We start from the raw sequence: 17,890 nt of genomic DNA on the forward strand, positions 1-17,890 counted from the left end.
TTTCTTATTCTTTGCTTCTGTTTTCCTTTATGGTTTCTTAAATCCTAACCATATTTTGTTTTTCCCATGATTTCCATTGAAGCCTAGAGCACTTTGGGGGCCTCAGATTTCTTAAATCAGTTATGCTATTGCTTAATCTCGTCTCTCTCTCTCTTTTTTCTTTATAAGGGCACTGTTGCATTATGAATGTCATAGTAAGTGAATGAAAAAAATTACTGAGACAAGCTAAAGCAATAAAATTGCCCTTGATATACCTTGCAGAAATTATGGGACTTTACTTTTTCAGTATCAAGTATTAATCTAACTTTGCCAAGTAGAAGCAATAGAAAAAATTGAAAAGTGAAACTAAATGAAGAAGCTAAGCCAGTCATCATTCCCTTCAATGCATCTCCAACTATACTATTTATTCTATGCCAGGTTATTAATCACAAGGGAAACATTTTTTAAAGCCATGCACTATTAATGTCATGTGTAAATCAGCCTTCTAGTGTATCAAAATTCTCTGAAATTCAAAAACAATTCCAGGTTTTTTTCCCCTCACAAATAAAGAATAAAGAAGTCATGTCCTACAGATGCTGATAATGGAAAAATATATCTCTATTGATATTGAAATAAGTTAAGATAGAAAGGGGACAATGTAATGGAAAAAAACCTGTGTTCTAATATTCACTCAGACTATTGCTACTTCCTTTTAAGCAACAGCAAGACAGGGAAAAATAATCCTCTCATATCTCTGTCACACAAAATTTATGGGAAAAAATAGAAAAATTTACATTCCACTTTCTAATTGTTTTCAAAACAATTATTTCTCAATAACCAATGGATAGATGAGTTTAAATCCAAACTCTGAATCCTGAAAAGGAGAAATTCATAGCCTTGGCACAACTTCAAATATTATGCTCTACTCTAATGCACTGTTAGTCTGATCAGCTTGCAAAAACTCACACCATCTACCTGTAAATCATTGTTGTAAATCACTGGTATCAGCCCAGGAGGACTGATGTCCAAGAAACTTCTGAGAAAAAAAGATTCTATGTTGAATTATCACTCTATCAGTACTATATTTGGTAATGCTACTGGTCATGAAGAGTTCTTAATTTAAAATAAAGTCAGGTCTCCCTTTTGGGTCCTAAAAATTAGCTCCAAGCCATTATTACAGAATCAACCAACATGGCAGCAGTAGTTAACGGCCTCCTGGCACAGTCTAACTCCTCATTTTGTTTACTCAAGTAGAAATGTACTAGACAGCCTGTGAACAGATAAAAACTGTACTTTAGAAACTACACTCAAGAGGCTTGGTTTTCAGGGTTGATAATACAGGTAATTAGTATGCCATTCAATAACTAATGTTTCTAAGGGCTGCTAAATCCCACTTTATGGTCAAAGGCAAACCACCTCAGCTTTGAGGTTATAGTGGTAGAGGGGATTGTCACTGAAATCTGTCATGTTGTTGAAACATCCTCAATTCCTCCAGCTGTTTTTGCTAACTCATGTTTAAAACATTCCTATACATGAAATGTTTGAAATAAACATCTTGTATATACATCTACCATATTTCCCAGGGGACCTAGCTTAATAGAAACGAATAAAATGAGGGGGTCATAAAACAGGAAATGCATTTCCATGGTGCCCATTCACTTGATGAGTAATTGAACAGATTCATTGTACAGTTGTCATAAATTAATTCTAACAAAGTCATGAAATACTTTACCTCTTGGAAAGCATTCGAGAATGACAAAAAAAAAAAAATAAGGGATGTTCTGTGATCACAACAGTTATTACCTTCATCTATCTAAACTATAAACCTATCTTCTAGACTGCTTAAGAAAATTTGGAGGTCCTTTGAAGCTCAGCCATCCAAAGACTAAAGAGACTTTCTCTCACATTGGTTTAAAGTACATTTCAGAACACTAGGAAAGCGTTCCAGGATATTAAATTAGAAAAAATGACAGATTAGCTTTTCTCAACTGCCATAAGGTAGGGCACAAATTTTAATACAACACTGTAATTTTTGAGATGGTATCACAGAATTTCAGAGTTGGAAGAGACCTCATCATCCATTTAGTTCAATCCATACCTGCAAAAGAATATCATCTACAACATATATTACAGACCTTCTGTGTCCTATGGGAGCCCATTCTCTTTTGGGTAGTTCTAATTGTTAGGAAGTTTGCTTTTGGGTTTTTTTTTTTTCCTGAATTCAAGTTGAAGTTTGCGTTTTTATAATAAATGCTTTTCCTAGTTTTGTCCTCTGGAGAATTTTATATTGTAGTTATCACATAATAACTGTTTAATAAATGCTTATAGTTGACTTGACTAAATAACCCCAAGTCCTTCAACTGAGGGAGCCTATTCTTTACATTCCCTCACCTCAATCTTTTATTATGACTTACACTTTGCCTTCTTCTTCTGCTACATCTCCCTTCACTCCCTGCTGACTTCTATCCAGAACCTCCATTTCAAGGAAAAAGTCTAAACCAGTCATCCATTATTCCCTGAGCTTTGTTATCATCTCCCCTCATAGGTATTGTGAGAATTAGATAAGAATTTAATATCCACAGAGTTACAAAACTTAAACTAGAGAAATGAAACTGAAACCTAAGAAATGAAACCTTTTAAAGAGGGAAGCCATCAATAAGAATAAATAACATGATATGAGATGTCATGGGGGTGGAGACTCACACTCATGTGGGGGTAATTAGGCATTCCAGATAGTCTATAACTTCTGTAGTACTTTGTCACTGGGGAATCAGGAAAGGGACTTTTTTTTTTTTTTTTTTTTTTTGAGACAAAGAATACAATATTGTGCTTTTACCCTTCAAGGGTATGCCTACTAGCTTAGACACCCACTCTTGCAAGAACATAAAATAAAAGCCTTTCCTAACTTCATCAGCAGGTCTGTAGGACACTTGTCTCTTACAGATATTGTCCCTCCTTTTCAATTCCATTTTATTTGTTTGTGTCCCCCTTTAGAATGAAAGCTGGAACTCAGGAATGCCTATCTTTTTGCTTGTATTTACACTTCTACTTAATATGATGGTTGTCACATAGTAAGTGTGGAATGAATGCTTATTGTTGACTTGACTTGACTAAATAATCCCAGTTCCTTCAACTGATCCACAAATGCAATGGATTCAATTTCCTTTATCATTCCAATTTCCTCATCTGGAAGCTTTCTTCTCATCAATGTTCTTCCTAAAATGCTGTGTCCAGAACAGAATACAAAACTCCAAACATGGCCAGACAGAAGTACAATATTGTTGAACTATGACCTCCTCATTTCTGGAAGCTTTACCTCTATTAAAATTTGTTCCAAAAATACTTTTTTTCTAAAGAATCAATTGTACTTACTAGTCTTTGGAACTTTTCCACAGCCTTATCTACACATGGAAGAGGTGAGATTGCTATTTTTTATATTCATTATTGAATATTTACCATGAGCTGGTGATAGTAAAGAATTTAGGGGTGATGTATACACATTCTAACTTCAATCATTTTGCATTTTAATACACATATCAAATAAGTACTACAATTCTATTTTCTATTTATGTTAACTTTTTTTTAAAATTTCTCCACCATATGACTCAGCAAGCAACTAATATTTACTGAACAATTTCCAGAGTAGAAATTAACAAATTATGATTTCCATTAAAGCCAAAAACTAATTGCAATATCAGGCAAGACATTGAGCTTAACATATGGCTGTACTACCTGCAATCTGGATACCATGCTACAGATCTAATTTTACCATTATCAACAAGTATTTACTCAAGGATCACAAAGAGCTTAGCATTATATTTGAATCTATCTGTATCAGTATTCCTGGACTTTCACTGGACCTGACCCAATTAAAATATAGTGAATTTCAGTAAGATTTTCCAAAGCCATAATTGGTATAGCCATGACTTACCAAGAACCAAAGGCAAGCAAAAGCAAGTAACTTCTTTTAAAACAGGGTTGTTTTATGAGTTACAAGGTGATTTTAAGATGCTTTAAGATACTATTGATTTTACCCTAGATATTTTACAAAGAAGGAAAAAAGGATGCAACCAAGTTGTAAAAAACAGAGGCATTATTCAAGGGATTATGTATAATTCAGGGAACCAAATTTAAAGGACAATGAAAATCTGGAGAAGACCCAAAGGAAAAAAAAACCCAGATATAATAAAATTCAAGACCATTTGAAGCATCAGCTGAAGGAACTGAAGATATCTAGGCTAGAGAAGAGAAGACTGAAGAGGTAACATGATAACTATTTTTAAGTTAGAAAAGGGATCACATTTAGAGTTGCCATGTAGTCCAATGGTTTCATTTTACAACTGAGCCACACAGAAATTAAGTGATTTACCCGAAGTCACACAGATGTTAGACAATCAGTGTCTCCAATGTATTATATTATCACTTTTTCCCTTTTAGACTCGTTTTGCTTGATTCCAAAAGATGGGAGAAGAAACAAAAGGACAGACATGGCAGAGACAAGTTTGGATTTGAGGCATGGAAAACTTTCTAAAAATTAGAACTCTCCAATAGCAGAATGAACTAGTGAGCACTAGTTTACCCAAGCAGGGCTAAATGACAATTTCTTGGATATGTGATAGAAAGGATTCTTGTCCATGGAGGAGATGGACTAGGTGGACTCTGAAATTCCTTCTTGGTTTCTGGTACCAAGACTGATTTTATTTGTTTGAGTTGGGTTTTCTTGTTTATTTTGGAGAAAGGCTTAAATCTCTTTTTTTTTTTTATCTCACTGTTCATTAGCTTTAAAATTTCTCACTTTTAGTATCATTCGGTCATAAATTTATAGGTAGAAGTAGCCTCAAAGTCTATTTATCCTGACCCCTTCATTTTATAGAGGAGGAAACTGAAGCCCAGAAAGGGTCTTATGAAAATTACCCACTTAATCAGTAACAGAGTTCAGGTTTTTACTCCAAGTATAACAAATATTTTTCGCATTATGCCATACTACCCCAGAATAGACATTGTTATTACTAATTGAAAACAAAAACAAAAATAAAAACTTTGTTCTATTTAGAACTCAGAGCATTGGAACAATTTGGCCCATTTTCCCAAGGAAGATAGGCCATCAAAAGTGGAGCAAAATGTTTTTTCCAATAAGAAAACATGTGTGTTCTTGGAAACTATCTATTAACAGGAGCAATGGGGAAGCATATAAGAAAAATGATATTTTCTATTTGCATTCTTTTGCAAACTAGAAAAGGAATATAAGTAATCCAAGGTTCAACATAAAGTCTAACATTGTGTCAGACACTATAATGAGACTCTTGATCATATGGAAAGGAAATTATGCTTCCAAAACAAAAAGTTCACATTGGCCCCAATTCTGATTTTCCATATAAGCAGCTCATATGTGTGCTTCAGGAGATGAAGTCATCAAAAACCTATGCAAGTTGCCATTCTCCATAATTTAAAGCACTCATGCCTCCAGAAATCACTAATGCCTTTGTTCTACAATAGACTATTTATTATGGTGCAATTCATTATTCCCTTTTCACAACCAAATAACAATGCCATTATTGAAGAATGCCCATGATATTACAAATAATCATGGCAAAAAACAATGGTGATAATAATTTAAATGACAAAATTCTGTGGATAAGGGGTGGTCTTATTGACAAGAAAGAAGATGGCACAGTTCTGGAAGATCTATGAGCCATACATATAAAGGGGAAGCAAAATCACAGATCTTACATGTTCAGGCAGCAACTATCATATACCTGTTTGAGATGTGCTGCTAAGTATAGTAAAACTGTCTCTTGCCAGCTGTACAACCAGAAGTAAGCCATTTTATCTCTTTTGAGTCATCTTTGTTTTTTCTCCTATAAATTGAAAAAGCCTATTAAACATCTACCCTTACAAGGTTTTGGTGAACTTCAAATGAGAGAAGGCATGCAGATATCTCAGTAATCTATAAAGCAATATCGAAAAGTCACCTATCATTATAAGCAAGATAAGATGTAAGTTGGATGGATAAAAGGAAATCAATTTATTAAGGAAACTCTTTGGCAAAATTAGGTAGTGTAGTTCTTGAACATAAGAGCCATGTGACAAAAGTCATGCTACAGGAAGATTAATTTTTCATTAATGTGCAAAATGGATTGAAGAAGCTAGAAGCAGAAAATCAGTTTGAAAACCAAATATAAAGTATCAATACTCATGTGGCAACTTGGAAAAGATACAAGTGAGCTTATTTTCCTCATTTATTTATTTGTTTTAGCATAAATACCCAAGAGTACTCTTTGTAGTATCACTGATAAGGTAGTATTACTCAGAATTCAGTGTTATCATGAATGTCCTACTGTAACAACCAGGGAGAAAAAATGATGAAGTGGGAAAAACCTGATTTCAAATACTATGTTAGACATTTCCTGCATCCCCTTGGACAGTCAATTTACTTCCAATATTTACTATTTCCATATGAAGGTGCTTTCAACAATTAATTTCTATATATTACTTTGTAGATATAACTTAAAAATATAATTGTGAAAATTTTGGAGACTCTATGGGAAAACAAGCAAACTAGTATATTGTTAGTAGAGTTGTAAATAGATAAAAATTTGAAAAAATAGTTCTGTGCCAGAAATATGACTCAATATCCTAATATCATCCAAGGATATTAGGACCTGAAGAAAAGATCTCATATTATAATATTCATAAGCATCAACTTTTGTTACAACAATAACAAAAACTGGAAGCAAAGTGACTACTCATTGATTGGCCAATAGACTACGGTTGGGCTAAAAGAAAGGATTGAAATTTAAAGAAATTGAGTCACATATGAACTGATGAAAAGCAAAAGGAGTATAACCAAGAAGATAGGCACAATGACTATGATAGTTTAAAGAAAAACAATCCTAAAATGCATCATTAATTGAACTGATGAGATGATCAATCTTTAGTGTAAAAAACTGATAAGACATATTTCCATCTTTTAGTAAAGAAGATTATAGAGGGAGAGGGTGAAAAGAGAGAAACAATGTATATAAGGGGAGAAAATAGGATAGAGGGAAATACAGAGCTGGCAATCATATCTGTGAATGTGAATAGGATGAATTCTTCCATAAAAGAGAATTAAACAGCAGAGTGGATAAAAAAAAAATCCTACAATATGTTGTTTACAAGAAACACATTTGACACAGAGAAACACATATAGAGTACAGGTAAAAGCAAAATTTATTATGCTTCAGCTGAAGTAAAAAAAAAAAAAAAAGCAGGGATAGCAATTCTGATCTCAGATAAAAGCAAAATTAAAATTGATCTAATTGAAAGAGATAAAGAAAGTACATTTTGATAGAGGATACCTTAAACAATGAAATATATGCACCAAGTTCTAGAGCATACAAATTCTTAGAGAAGATATTAAGCAAGTTACAGGAAAAAAATATACAGCAAAACTTTATTAGTGGGGGACCTTAATCAGAATCAGATAAATCTAATTATTCTATGTTTAGAATAATTAATAATTATAATAAACTAGGGAGGTTAATAGGATCCTAAAAAACCTAGATATGATAGACCTCTGAAGAAAACTCAATAGATATAGAAAGGCATATACCTTTTTCTCAGCAGCACATGGCATCTACACAAAAATTGACCATGTATTAGGGCATAAAAATATCACAATCAAATGCAAAATGGTAGAAATAATAAATGCTTCCCTTTTCAGACCACAATGCAATCAAAATTACATTCAATAAAGGGTCAGGGAAAGATAGGCTAAAAATCAATTGGAAATTAAATAATCTAATACTAAAGAAGGAGTGGGTCAAACAAGAAATCACAGAAGCAATACATAATTTCATCCAAGAGAATGACAACATACCAAAACATATGGGATGCAGCCAAAACAGTTCTTAGAAGAAATTTTATATCTCTAAATAGCTAGATGAATAAAATAGAGAAAGAGGAGATCAATGAATTAGGCAGACAACTTAAAAAGCTAGAAAAATAACAAATTAAAAACCCCAAATTAAATACCAAATTAGAAATTCTGAAACTCAAAGAAAAGATTAATAAAACTAAAACTAAGAAAATTATTAAACTAATTAAGAAAACTAAGAGTTGGTTTTATGAAAAAAACAACAAAATAGATAAAATTTTGGTTAATTTGATTAGAAAAATGAAAAAAAAAACAAATCAAAAATGAAAAAAGTGAACTTATCACTCTTAAGAAATTAAAGCAATAATTAGAAGCTATTTTCCTCAGATTAACCAAACAGGAAATAAACTACTTAATAGTCCCATTTTAGAAAAAGAAATTGAACATTAATGAACTCTCTAAGAAAAAATCTCCAGGGTCAGATAGATTTACAAGTGAATTTTACTAAAATTTAAAGAACAATTAATTCCAATACTATGTAAACTATTTGGAAAAATAGATAAAGAAGGAATCTGCCAAATTCCTTCTGGTACTGATATCTACACCAGGAAGAACCAAAACAGAAAAAGAAAATTACAGACCAATCTCTTTAGTGAATATTGATACAAAAAATTTAAATAAAATATTAGTAAAGGGATTATAGCACAGAATTTATACCAGGAATTGAGGGAAAATTATTACTTTAATTGACCATATCAATAACAAAAGCAACAGAAATAATATAATCTCAATAAATGCAGAAAAAGCTTTTGACAAAATGCAGCATCCATTCCTATTAAAAATACTAGAGACCATAGATATAAATGTAGCTTCTCCTTAAAATAATAAGCAGTATCTATCTAAAAGCAACATCAAGCATTATTTGTAATGGGGAAAAGCTGGATGCATTTCCAACAAGATCATGGGTGAAACACGGATTCCTTTTATCACCATTATTACTCAACTTTTTACTAGAAATGTTGACTTTAGCAATAAGAAAAGAAAAAGAAATTAAAGGAATTAGAATTGGCTGTCAGGAAATAAAACTATCATTCTTTACAGATGACATGATGACATACTTAGAAAATCCTAGAAAATCATCCAAAAACCTACTCAAAACAATTCAGTTTTAGCAAAGTTGCAGGATATAAAATAAAACCAAACAAACTATCAATATTTCTAAATATTACTTACAAAGCTCATAAGCAAGAGATAGAAAGAGAAATTCCATTTAAACCAACTGTTAGCAAAATAAAATATTTGGGTGTCTACCTGCCAAGATAAACCAAGGAACTATATGAACACAATTACAAAATACTTATCACATAAATAAAATCAGATCTAAACAATTGGAAAAATATAAATTATTCATGGGTAGGCCAAGTTAATATAATAAAAAGCACAATTCAGCCTTGATTTTCACACAAAAAGGGTTACAGTTAATTCTTAATAATTTCCTATTCTAAAGTGGGTCTGATTCAGGCACATCCTGTGGTAGCAATATTTGCTAGATGTTTTGGGGGGGGGGGGGGGGAAGATGCTCATAAGGAGTTAATAAAGAGAGATTTATTTAGCCATAGTAGGAGAAGGATATTTAACAAGGATAACCATTGAGGACATTTCAAATTGATTTAGTTGAGTGAAGCTGTTCAAGAAGGATTATGAGAAAGTGGAATAAGTTACTAAATTCCAAGTTCTCCAGATTTCCCCCACAAGCAGAACAAATTTGTGCCTCAGGGTGACCATAGGTAGGTGAAACACAAAGAAGACAATCTCCTGGTAGGATCCAAGAAGAACAGAATAAGAAGTCCAGGGATTAACCAGTGTAAAGATCAGACGTCTCCAGGCTAGCGCCACAGAAATAGCCATTGGGAACCCTCGGGCTACCTGGGTTTGGCTGGGCCATAGCAGGAACCACAGTGTCTTTTACCTCCTAATTGCTTCTTGATTTGGAGGTCTGAATCTGAGAAGGCTGAGGGAACCTCGGCTGCCTAGAATGCCAGGTCCAGCTGTGCTGCTGAAACTTAGTACTGGATGAGAAGGAACCAGCACACTAACAGTGTAGAAGCAGTGGGGCAGGGATGCTATAGGTACTTGTATGAGGGGGGAGTTTTTGGTTTGGGGTTCCAGGTCAGGGGGAAAGCTAAAGTGAATCTAGTGGCACCATCCTCCCACCCCATGATTAGAGACACTTACACTAATAGTTTTATTAAATATGAACCAGGAAAGAAGAACCTAATCATAGAGACTTTCTATGGGAACAGGGAAGACTGGGGTTCATCTTCAGAAGAGGACACTGGAGTAAGAAAAAAAAAAAGCTGCTTCTACTCCCAAAGAGTAATGTGAAATGGCTTCCTGCCCAAAGAGAAATTATAGAATAATTCAAAAAATAATTTTAAAATCAAATGAGAGTGAGGACATTTTTTTTTAAATAAAAATAAAAAATTAGGGCCAACAAAAATAAGATTATGAAAAAAAAGTTAACCAATTTAGAAGAAGAGATACAGGGTCTTATAGAAGAAAACAATTCTCTGAAAATTAGAATTGGGCAAGGGGAAGCCAGTGAAGTTATGAAAGACCAAGAGAAAACAAAATCGAATATAAAGAATGAAAAAATGGAACATAACGTGAAACATCTTATAGGAAAAAAGCAACATATCTGAAGAACAGATGGAGAAGAAAAAAATAAAAGAATAATTGGACTGCCAAAATAAAAAAGAATCTTGACACCTGATAATGCAAGAAATAACCCAAGAAAAGTGTCCTGGAGTGATAGAACATGAGGGGAAAGAAGAATTAGAAAAAAAAACAAAAATATGCCAATCATCACCTCAAAGAGATCCTTTGTGAAAAACACAAAGGAATATTATTGCCAAATTTTGAAAACCCCCAGATAAAAGAGAAAAATTTGCAAGAAACAAGAAAAAACAATTCAAATATGCTGGAGATACAATTTGAATTGTACAAGACTTAGCAGCAGCCATAATAAAAGACCAAAGAATTAGAGGTGTGGCCAAAAATATCACATCCAGCAAAATCATTCATAATATTAAGTGAAAAAAAATGGGCTTTTAATGAACTTGTTGATTTTCAGGCTTTTTTTTTTTTTCAACCAAACCTGAATTTAAGAGAAAATTTCACACATAAGAGCCAACATCAAAGACTAGTTTTAAGGAGTTCAACATAGACAAATTGTTTATGTTTTTACATCAAAGTATATATCGTATGTTTCAGATTGACTTCAGTAATTAGGTGCCTCAAAAGAAAGACTGGGACAGAGTTGAGTATGATCTGACTCTAAAAAGCAAAATTATCTGAGAAAAGAAAAAAATTATGTTTTACAAATGAGATGTAGAAGAATGATATATAGAGAGCCATTAGGGGGACAGGAGGGCTAGGAGTTCTGAAAACCTACTTACATCAGGAATGGGTTAAATAGGCAATACCATATATACATACTTGGAAGGGTAGAGCACCTCTAAAATCTATAAGGAAAATAAGGGATGGGAGGTAGGAATAGGATAAAATGAAATATAGAAGGATGTGTAGATTTATGACAGTAGGACAAGATGTATAGATTAATGGACAAGAGAGGCAGAGGGGTGAAAGGATAACATAAGATAAGGCGGGGGCACACAAGGGTGTTTAGATTGATGGAAATGGGGTAAGGTGAGTAAATTAATGGGAATCGGATAAAGAGGAAAGCAAAGAGTGAGGGGAGAAGATAAGGGAGGGATGGGATCCATGGGTATGGGGAAGTTAAGTAATAGCAAAGCAAGTTAAGGAGCAAAATTAAGTAGAAGAGTTAGCAAGGATAGTAAATAGATATGCAGAAACACTACAGCAAGGAAAAGGAGTAGAATTTACTAGAGAAAAAGAAGTAGGACTAGTAATTTCAAAGTCAAATTTAAAGATAAAATTGAGATCATAAAGAAGGCATAGTACTATTGTCTTAGATGCATGTCTGCATACTGGTAAAGGCATATGCATGTAAGCCTATGTATGTGTTTATAGAGATGTATATGTGTGAGTATGTGTGTGTGGATATGAATGTGTGTGTCTGTGTGTGTATCTGCTTAACTGTAGCTTCTTGGGGGAGATAGGAGATATGAAAGAGGGAAAAAGAATAAAGTAAAAAGTGCTCAGCAGAGAACAAGAGAGTAACCCACAAGAAAACAAAGAAAAGATGGACACATCAATATAATTTCTTCTATATATGTTTTCTTGAAATGGAAATTCATTGTTATATATTTTGTATCTTCCTAATGTTCTGCTGGGCACATGAAAATGTTTTGTTTTGCTTTGCCTTTTCATTTTCCTTTTCTGTCTTTTTTTTCTATTCTGTCTTTTTTCTTGTTTTGCATTTAGTTCTATAAATAGTTTAAATAAATCAATAAATCAGTTTTCTAAACCAGAAATAACAACAAAAATCAGTTTTGCATAGATAAAATGAGTACTTTATAGGCAATGATAGAAAATCAAGTCGCTGAATAACATGATATACCTGCTAGATTTGCCCTCAAGCTGTCTATTCTGTACCATGAACATGTTATTTGAATTAAAACCAAACCATATTCTTTATGTTTTCAAATTGCATCCCCAACCTTAGTGTCTCTCTGCCTTCCCAAGGGTACACTTCTAACTCTTCTATCCTGACAAGATATAGTATGTATGCCATTAAAAATGCTTTCCCCCAAACCACAACAAAGTAGTGAAGAAATTATCATTTGTGTCAAATGAAAGATCAAGAAAAAAAATTGTCACTATCCCAGAGCATTTAAGAATAATGCTTTTTTTACAACTGATTAGTATACTTTATGGCGTGCTCAACCTTCCAACTCTACATGAAGTTATAAGAGTGGTAAGAGATTTACAAAATCATAAAAGGAATAACCTGACCAATAATTTGGTTTTAAAGCATGGAAAGTGAAATGCATAACATTTTACTTATTTTGATAGTATCTATCCACCTTCCACATACACAATGTAAATAAAAACTAAAAATGATAGTTCCATACTTTTCATTTGCATTAATATGAGACCGCATAGCCATCCCCCCAAATGTCTGCCTTTTTCATTGACTGCCTTCATGTCCATAGTCTACGAAGCAGAAACAAAGCTACAAACCAAGACTCAAATATACTCCTTTATATATCTCATCTGTCTTGAACAGATGTACTCTATGCTTTCTCACAGTTTTAGAAAATTACTCTTTCTTTAAAATAAGACATTCTCTTCTTGCTAAAAATGCATATGCAAACAAAAGCTTCAAAAATATGGTTCTACTATTATTATGTTATTGATTTCTAAAATAGTAACAGAGCCTTGAAGATAAAAAGCCATGACTAGCATGGAGTGAACAGGGTATTGCTTCAGGGGGCTGATGTTAAAAGAGTTAGTAGACAGTGGCTCTCCATGGAACTTCGGGGCTTATTTTCTCCTCATAGAAAGTTTTAGGTATAATAATAATTAGTATTTATCTGGTACTTAAGGGCTTAAAAAGTTAATATACACATACATATATATATCTGTATATATATACAAATATATAGTTATATGTACATATATGTTTGTGTATGCATACATATAGAATATACTTATGTAATATAACATATACTTTATGTATATATTTAATATTTTATGTATCTGTGTGTAATCTCATTTGAGCCTCACGCAACAACTCAGAGATAGGATACATAATAACACTATCCCTTTATTCAGATGAGACAGTGTCAAATCTGTCTGCCAGAGTTGTACATCCACCAAGTGTCAGAGGTAGGATCTTCCTGGCCCCTTGTTACCTCACTTTAGCTATACAGTCTTCCCTGATTCCTCAAACTCCAAATTCTCTCATCTGATTTTTTGCCTTTCATATCCCTCTTACATTCTTTCTTGTTGCCTACACTTTATTTTATAGAGAGCAAGTTTATTACTGGTCACATCTATATAGACAAAAAGACAATGACATTATCCTTTGAGCTTAATTTTGATTTTGTGCCTCCCCCTCCTCCCAAAAGCTTTGGAGTTGAAAAACTATCCCCCACCCCAAACCTAGGACCACTTGTCAATATATTTCTGTAGTAGTCTCTAAAATAAATATTGGTTAAGAACAGTTGAGTGATTAGAAATATAACAGCAAACTATATGAATTTCTAACCTTAAATCAGAATGAGTCTCTGACAGAGATATAGTCCTTGATGGCCAGAAACCAGAGATCAGGAGTTCAAGATCAAAAAATTGCTACCAGGGAACATTTGGTTAGAGATAATACACCTGAAAGAGACCTCACCTACAGCAAAATTTCCAGCCACACAAGACCTATAGGGAACAAGCATCATTTTCAATTGCATCTGTCTAGGCATGTCCATGTGTGAAGTTTCTTGACAAAGATTCTGGAATGGTTTATAATTTTCTTGACCAGCTCATTTTACAGGAAACTGAAGCAAACAGAGCTAAGTGATTTGCCCAGGGTCACCTAGTCAGTAAGTGTCCGAGGCTAGATTTGAACTCAGGAAGTTGAATCTTTTTGACCGAAGGACTGGAGATTTACCCACCGTGGCACCTATCTTTGCCTAGTCACTAACAACATATGTTTTGTCTCCTCCTACTAGAATAAGGGGAGTGCAAAGCCTGTGCTACTTTTCCATATCCACAATATTCACATCCACACATCCATAATAGAACAGTGCTTGGCATATGGCAAGTACATAATAAACAAATTTTCTTTTTTGTTCATTCAGTATCCAGCATCTTTGACATGATTTTACTTAAGATTGATCAAACATTGGTCCCCAAGAAATGGATAGGAAACCACTCCTACAGACTTCATACTCTGACTGCAGAATGAATCTTTGGTTTCTTCAACCTCAGGCTACCTCATCTTATCTTTCATGTTCACACATAGACCTTTTGTTATAGAGTATAAAAACTAGGGATACTCACCAAGTTAACATCCCAGGGACAAAAATAACAAACCAAATCATGAAGAATTTGCGCTACAAAGAAAAATATTAATTAAAAAGTCTAAAAATTAAAAAAACAAAATTCCTGATGCTAACTCCCTAGGCTATTTTAACATTTGAGGTGTTCCACCCCCACACTAGGTCCAGTCTGATTTCACATCATTTTCATTCATGTCCACTAAATTATAGCTACTCTAGATAATCAAAAGTTCTTTGAACACAACACACTGTCTCCAGCCTCAATGTGACTCAATAAGAACTGCTCCTCATGCCCAGAACACACTCTTGCTCCATCTCAAATTAGGAAAATCCTTCTTTTCCTTCAATATTGAGACTGCTGTCAAATTTTCCCTTTTCTAGCCCTGTCATTTACATGAAAGTGTTAGCTCTCTCTCCTCAGATTTCCTGAAAACTTTTCCTGGTCCTCTCCTTAACTTCCATCACATTCTACACCTCACACTTTCTATATATCCATATTATTTACTCCATATTCTAACATAATCTCCATGAGAAGGAGGGATAATGTCATTTTTTTCTTCTTTCTATCTCCAGTAGCAAGAATAGTGCCCTCTTATAATATTAATTAAAGCTTATAAATATTTGTTGAATTAAATTGGATCAAATTAAATTGAAGTAATTTGTTGATTTTCCCTCCCTCCCCCCCATTTAGAGGTTCTTTTAAAAGCCTTGGGGGGAGAGGGGAAAGTAGCAAGCATTTATTAAGTGTTGACTGTGTGCTGGGCACTGTGTTAAATACTTTACAAATATTGTCTCATTTAATCCTCAGAACAACCCTGAGAGATAATTGCTTATTGTTATTTTTTTTTAAAGAACTTGTGGGAAAATAGAGATTAATTGATTTGTTCAGGCTCATACAACTGGGAAGTATCTGAGGGTAGGTTGAACCAGATGTTCTTGACAATAGGCAAATCACTCTACTCATTGAACCACCTGCTTACCTCAAGATCAGAATGTCAGGAAAGCAAAAGGGAAAAGTATGCTCTAGCGGATTTGCTAAATCATTCTTTATCCTTAGAAGTCTTTAAAGAAGAGCTAGATGAATATTTTATTCAATTTTATGTGTATTTATTTAGTGAGCAACTATTAAAAGCAAGGCAAGAAATACAAAAACATATAATCCTACTCTCAAACAGTTTTCATCTAGGAATTAAGAGAGGGGAAGAACTTAAATAAACATATAAAACTCTTTACAGATTACATGCAATAAAATTTCAGAGGTGGAAAGAGGAGCATTAACCACTACAGAAGGAATGATCTTAGTTTCTGACATTCTTATGATTCAGTAAGTGTAACTTTTCAAGGATGTGATGTCCTCAGTATGGGTAAAAATACTGATGACATAAATGGTGGGTATGTTAAATTTATCTGCAAGTATTCCTTAGCCATGTGACAATTTCCTCTGCATTTTAACTGAGTCCAGGAAAGGAAGACACCCAAAACACCTCCAATATAGAAAGCATTTTGGAGAAAGACAAGTCACAAAATACTTTTTTTTCTTTTAATCAGTAGTTTCCTGACTTTTCAAGAACTTTCTAACTTCCAAAGATTTCCTCAATCACATTTAGGAGGTTTTTTAAAGAATTGGAGATGTTTTATTTTGGAAAATTATATCTTTTTTTGAGAATTGCAATAACTCAATTCTACAGAAAGTTTAAAATTGCAAGGATTTATCTTTATAATTCCCTACGACCTTCAATATTCACACACTTTTTTTTTTAAAATCCAATCTCTCTAGTTCAAATAAAGAGAGCTGAAAATTAGTTATCAGTGGTTGTTTCCAAAACCTCTTTATCTTTTGACATAGCATTTGAGATGAAATATGAAACAAATAACTCTGGAAGACACAGTATCTTTGTTTTCAATTTTAAACAAATGAAAAACAATAATTTTTTAAAAAGCTCTGTTGCTTGGTGCATTTATGTTACCAGACTCACCTTTGTGATCATCCTTGACAAAAGGCATCTCATAGATAGTAGGGCTTGAGAGCAAAGTTTGTGGACTTGCTGAAATGTCTGAATCAAAAAATCTGCTTCCAAAATAAAAAGTTGGATGTTTAGGTGAATAGTCTTAATTTTAGATTCTAAACTACCACTCATATCTTACAAAGTTATATATGAAACTCAGTAATAAAACAGCTCTATCAAACCACAATAACATTTATGGATTGGCTCAGGATACCAAATATAAAAAAAAAAAAAAAAGAAAAATGCACTCACTAAATTCAACCTGTATTTACCAGAAATCAGTCATGATAAAAGCCATCTCACATCCATCTGAAAGGCGTGTTATAACAGATAGAAAGGGAATGTGCATTCCTTTCACAACTTGATTAACTTCAGGTAGAAGCCTAAAGGCTCTCTCCCAAGCATCCATTAGGATAACAACTGTCCAATCAGTCCTCCCACAAAGGCAATAAAGACTTTATTGAAGGCAAATGAACTGGAGGTGGTAACAAAGTCTTTTATCATAGATGAATATTCTGCGATTTTGTCAGTATGGATAATAGCAATATGGTAATTTCCTCCATCAATGTAAATTAGCATCCAAATCTGATGGTTTTTAGTAAATAAATCCAATTAAAGGTATTATGGCACATACTGGTTAATTGATTTGCTATGGCACCATAGCTTGTAAGTGGCCTCAGGATTATTTGAACTGAAGTTTTCATGATTCCAAGTCTAGGACTCTCTTCATCATACAAACTATCTTGCACATATTAGTTCTTCAGCATTTCTTGATATTGAAATCGAAATTAGTTTTGAAAAATTTTACTTTTATAATTTGATCATGTGCTACTTGAGAACAAAGTTGAAAAACCTGAACTAATAATTAGTATCATGGCCTGTCAAGGTCACCCAAACAATGCAAAGGTCTTAAGAACAGGATTGCCTCCTTTCCCAGTTCAAATTTCCAAGCAGTTTTTCCATACTTTCTATTTACTATCTGGATTCAACATTCCCTTGTTTTAGTTTTTTTTTTTTTTTGTTTGTTTGTTTGATTTAATTTGTTTCCCCTAGCTTTGACAGAGATT

General features: G+C 33.4%; 1 protein-coding gene across 5 annotated transcripts in view; it reads right to left on the reverse strand.

The window, feature by feature from the left end:
* IQCM (IQ motif containing M) overlaps positions 1-17,890 on the reverse strand; it is a 491,365-nt gene that overhangs the window by 338,649 nt on the left and 134,826 nt on the right. For 4 of the 5 annotated variants that reach the window (XM_074276433.1, XM_074276430.1, XM_074276432.1 and 1 more), the window contains one exon: positions 16,794-16,885. In XM_074276433.1, the coding sequence (XP_074132534.1) occupies positions 16,794-16,885 (92 nt within the window). Of the gene's footprint in view, positions 1-16,758; positions 16,886-17,890 lie in introns of all 5 variants that reach the window. The other variant, XM_074276434.1, reaches the window with a different exon arrangement.

Source organism: Sminthopsis crassicaudata, chromosome 6 (assembly GCF_048593235.1).
Source record: "Sminthopsis crassicaudata isolate SCR6 chromosome 6, ASM4859323v1, whole genome shotgun sequence".
NCBI classification, from domain to species: Eukaryota; Metazoa; Chordata; class Mammalia; order Dasyuromorphia; family Dasyuridae; genus Sminthopsis; species Sminthopsis crassicaudata.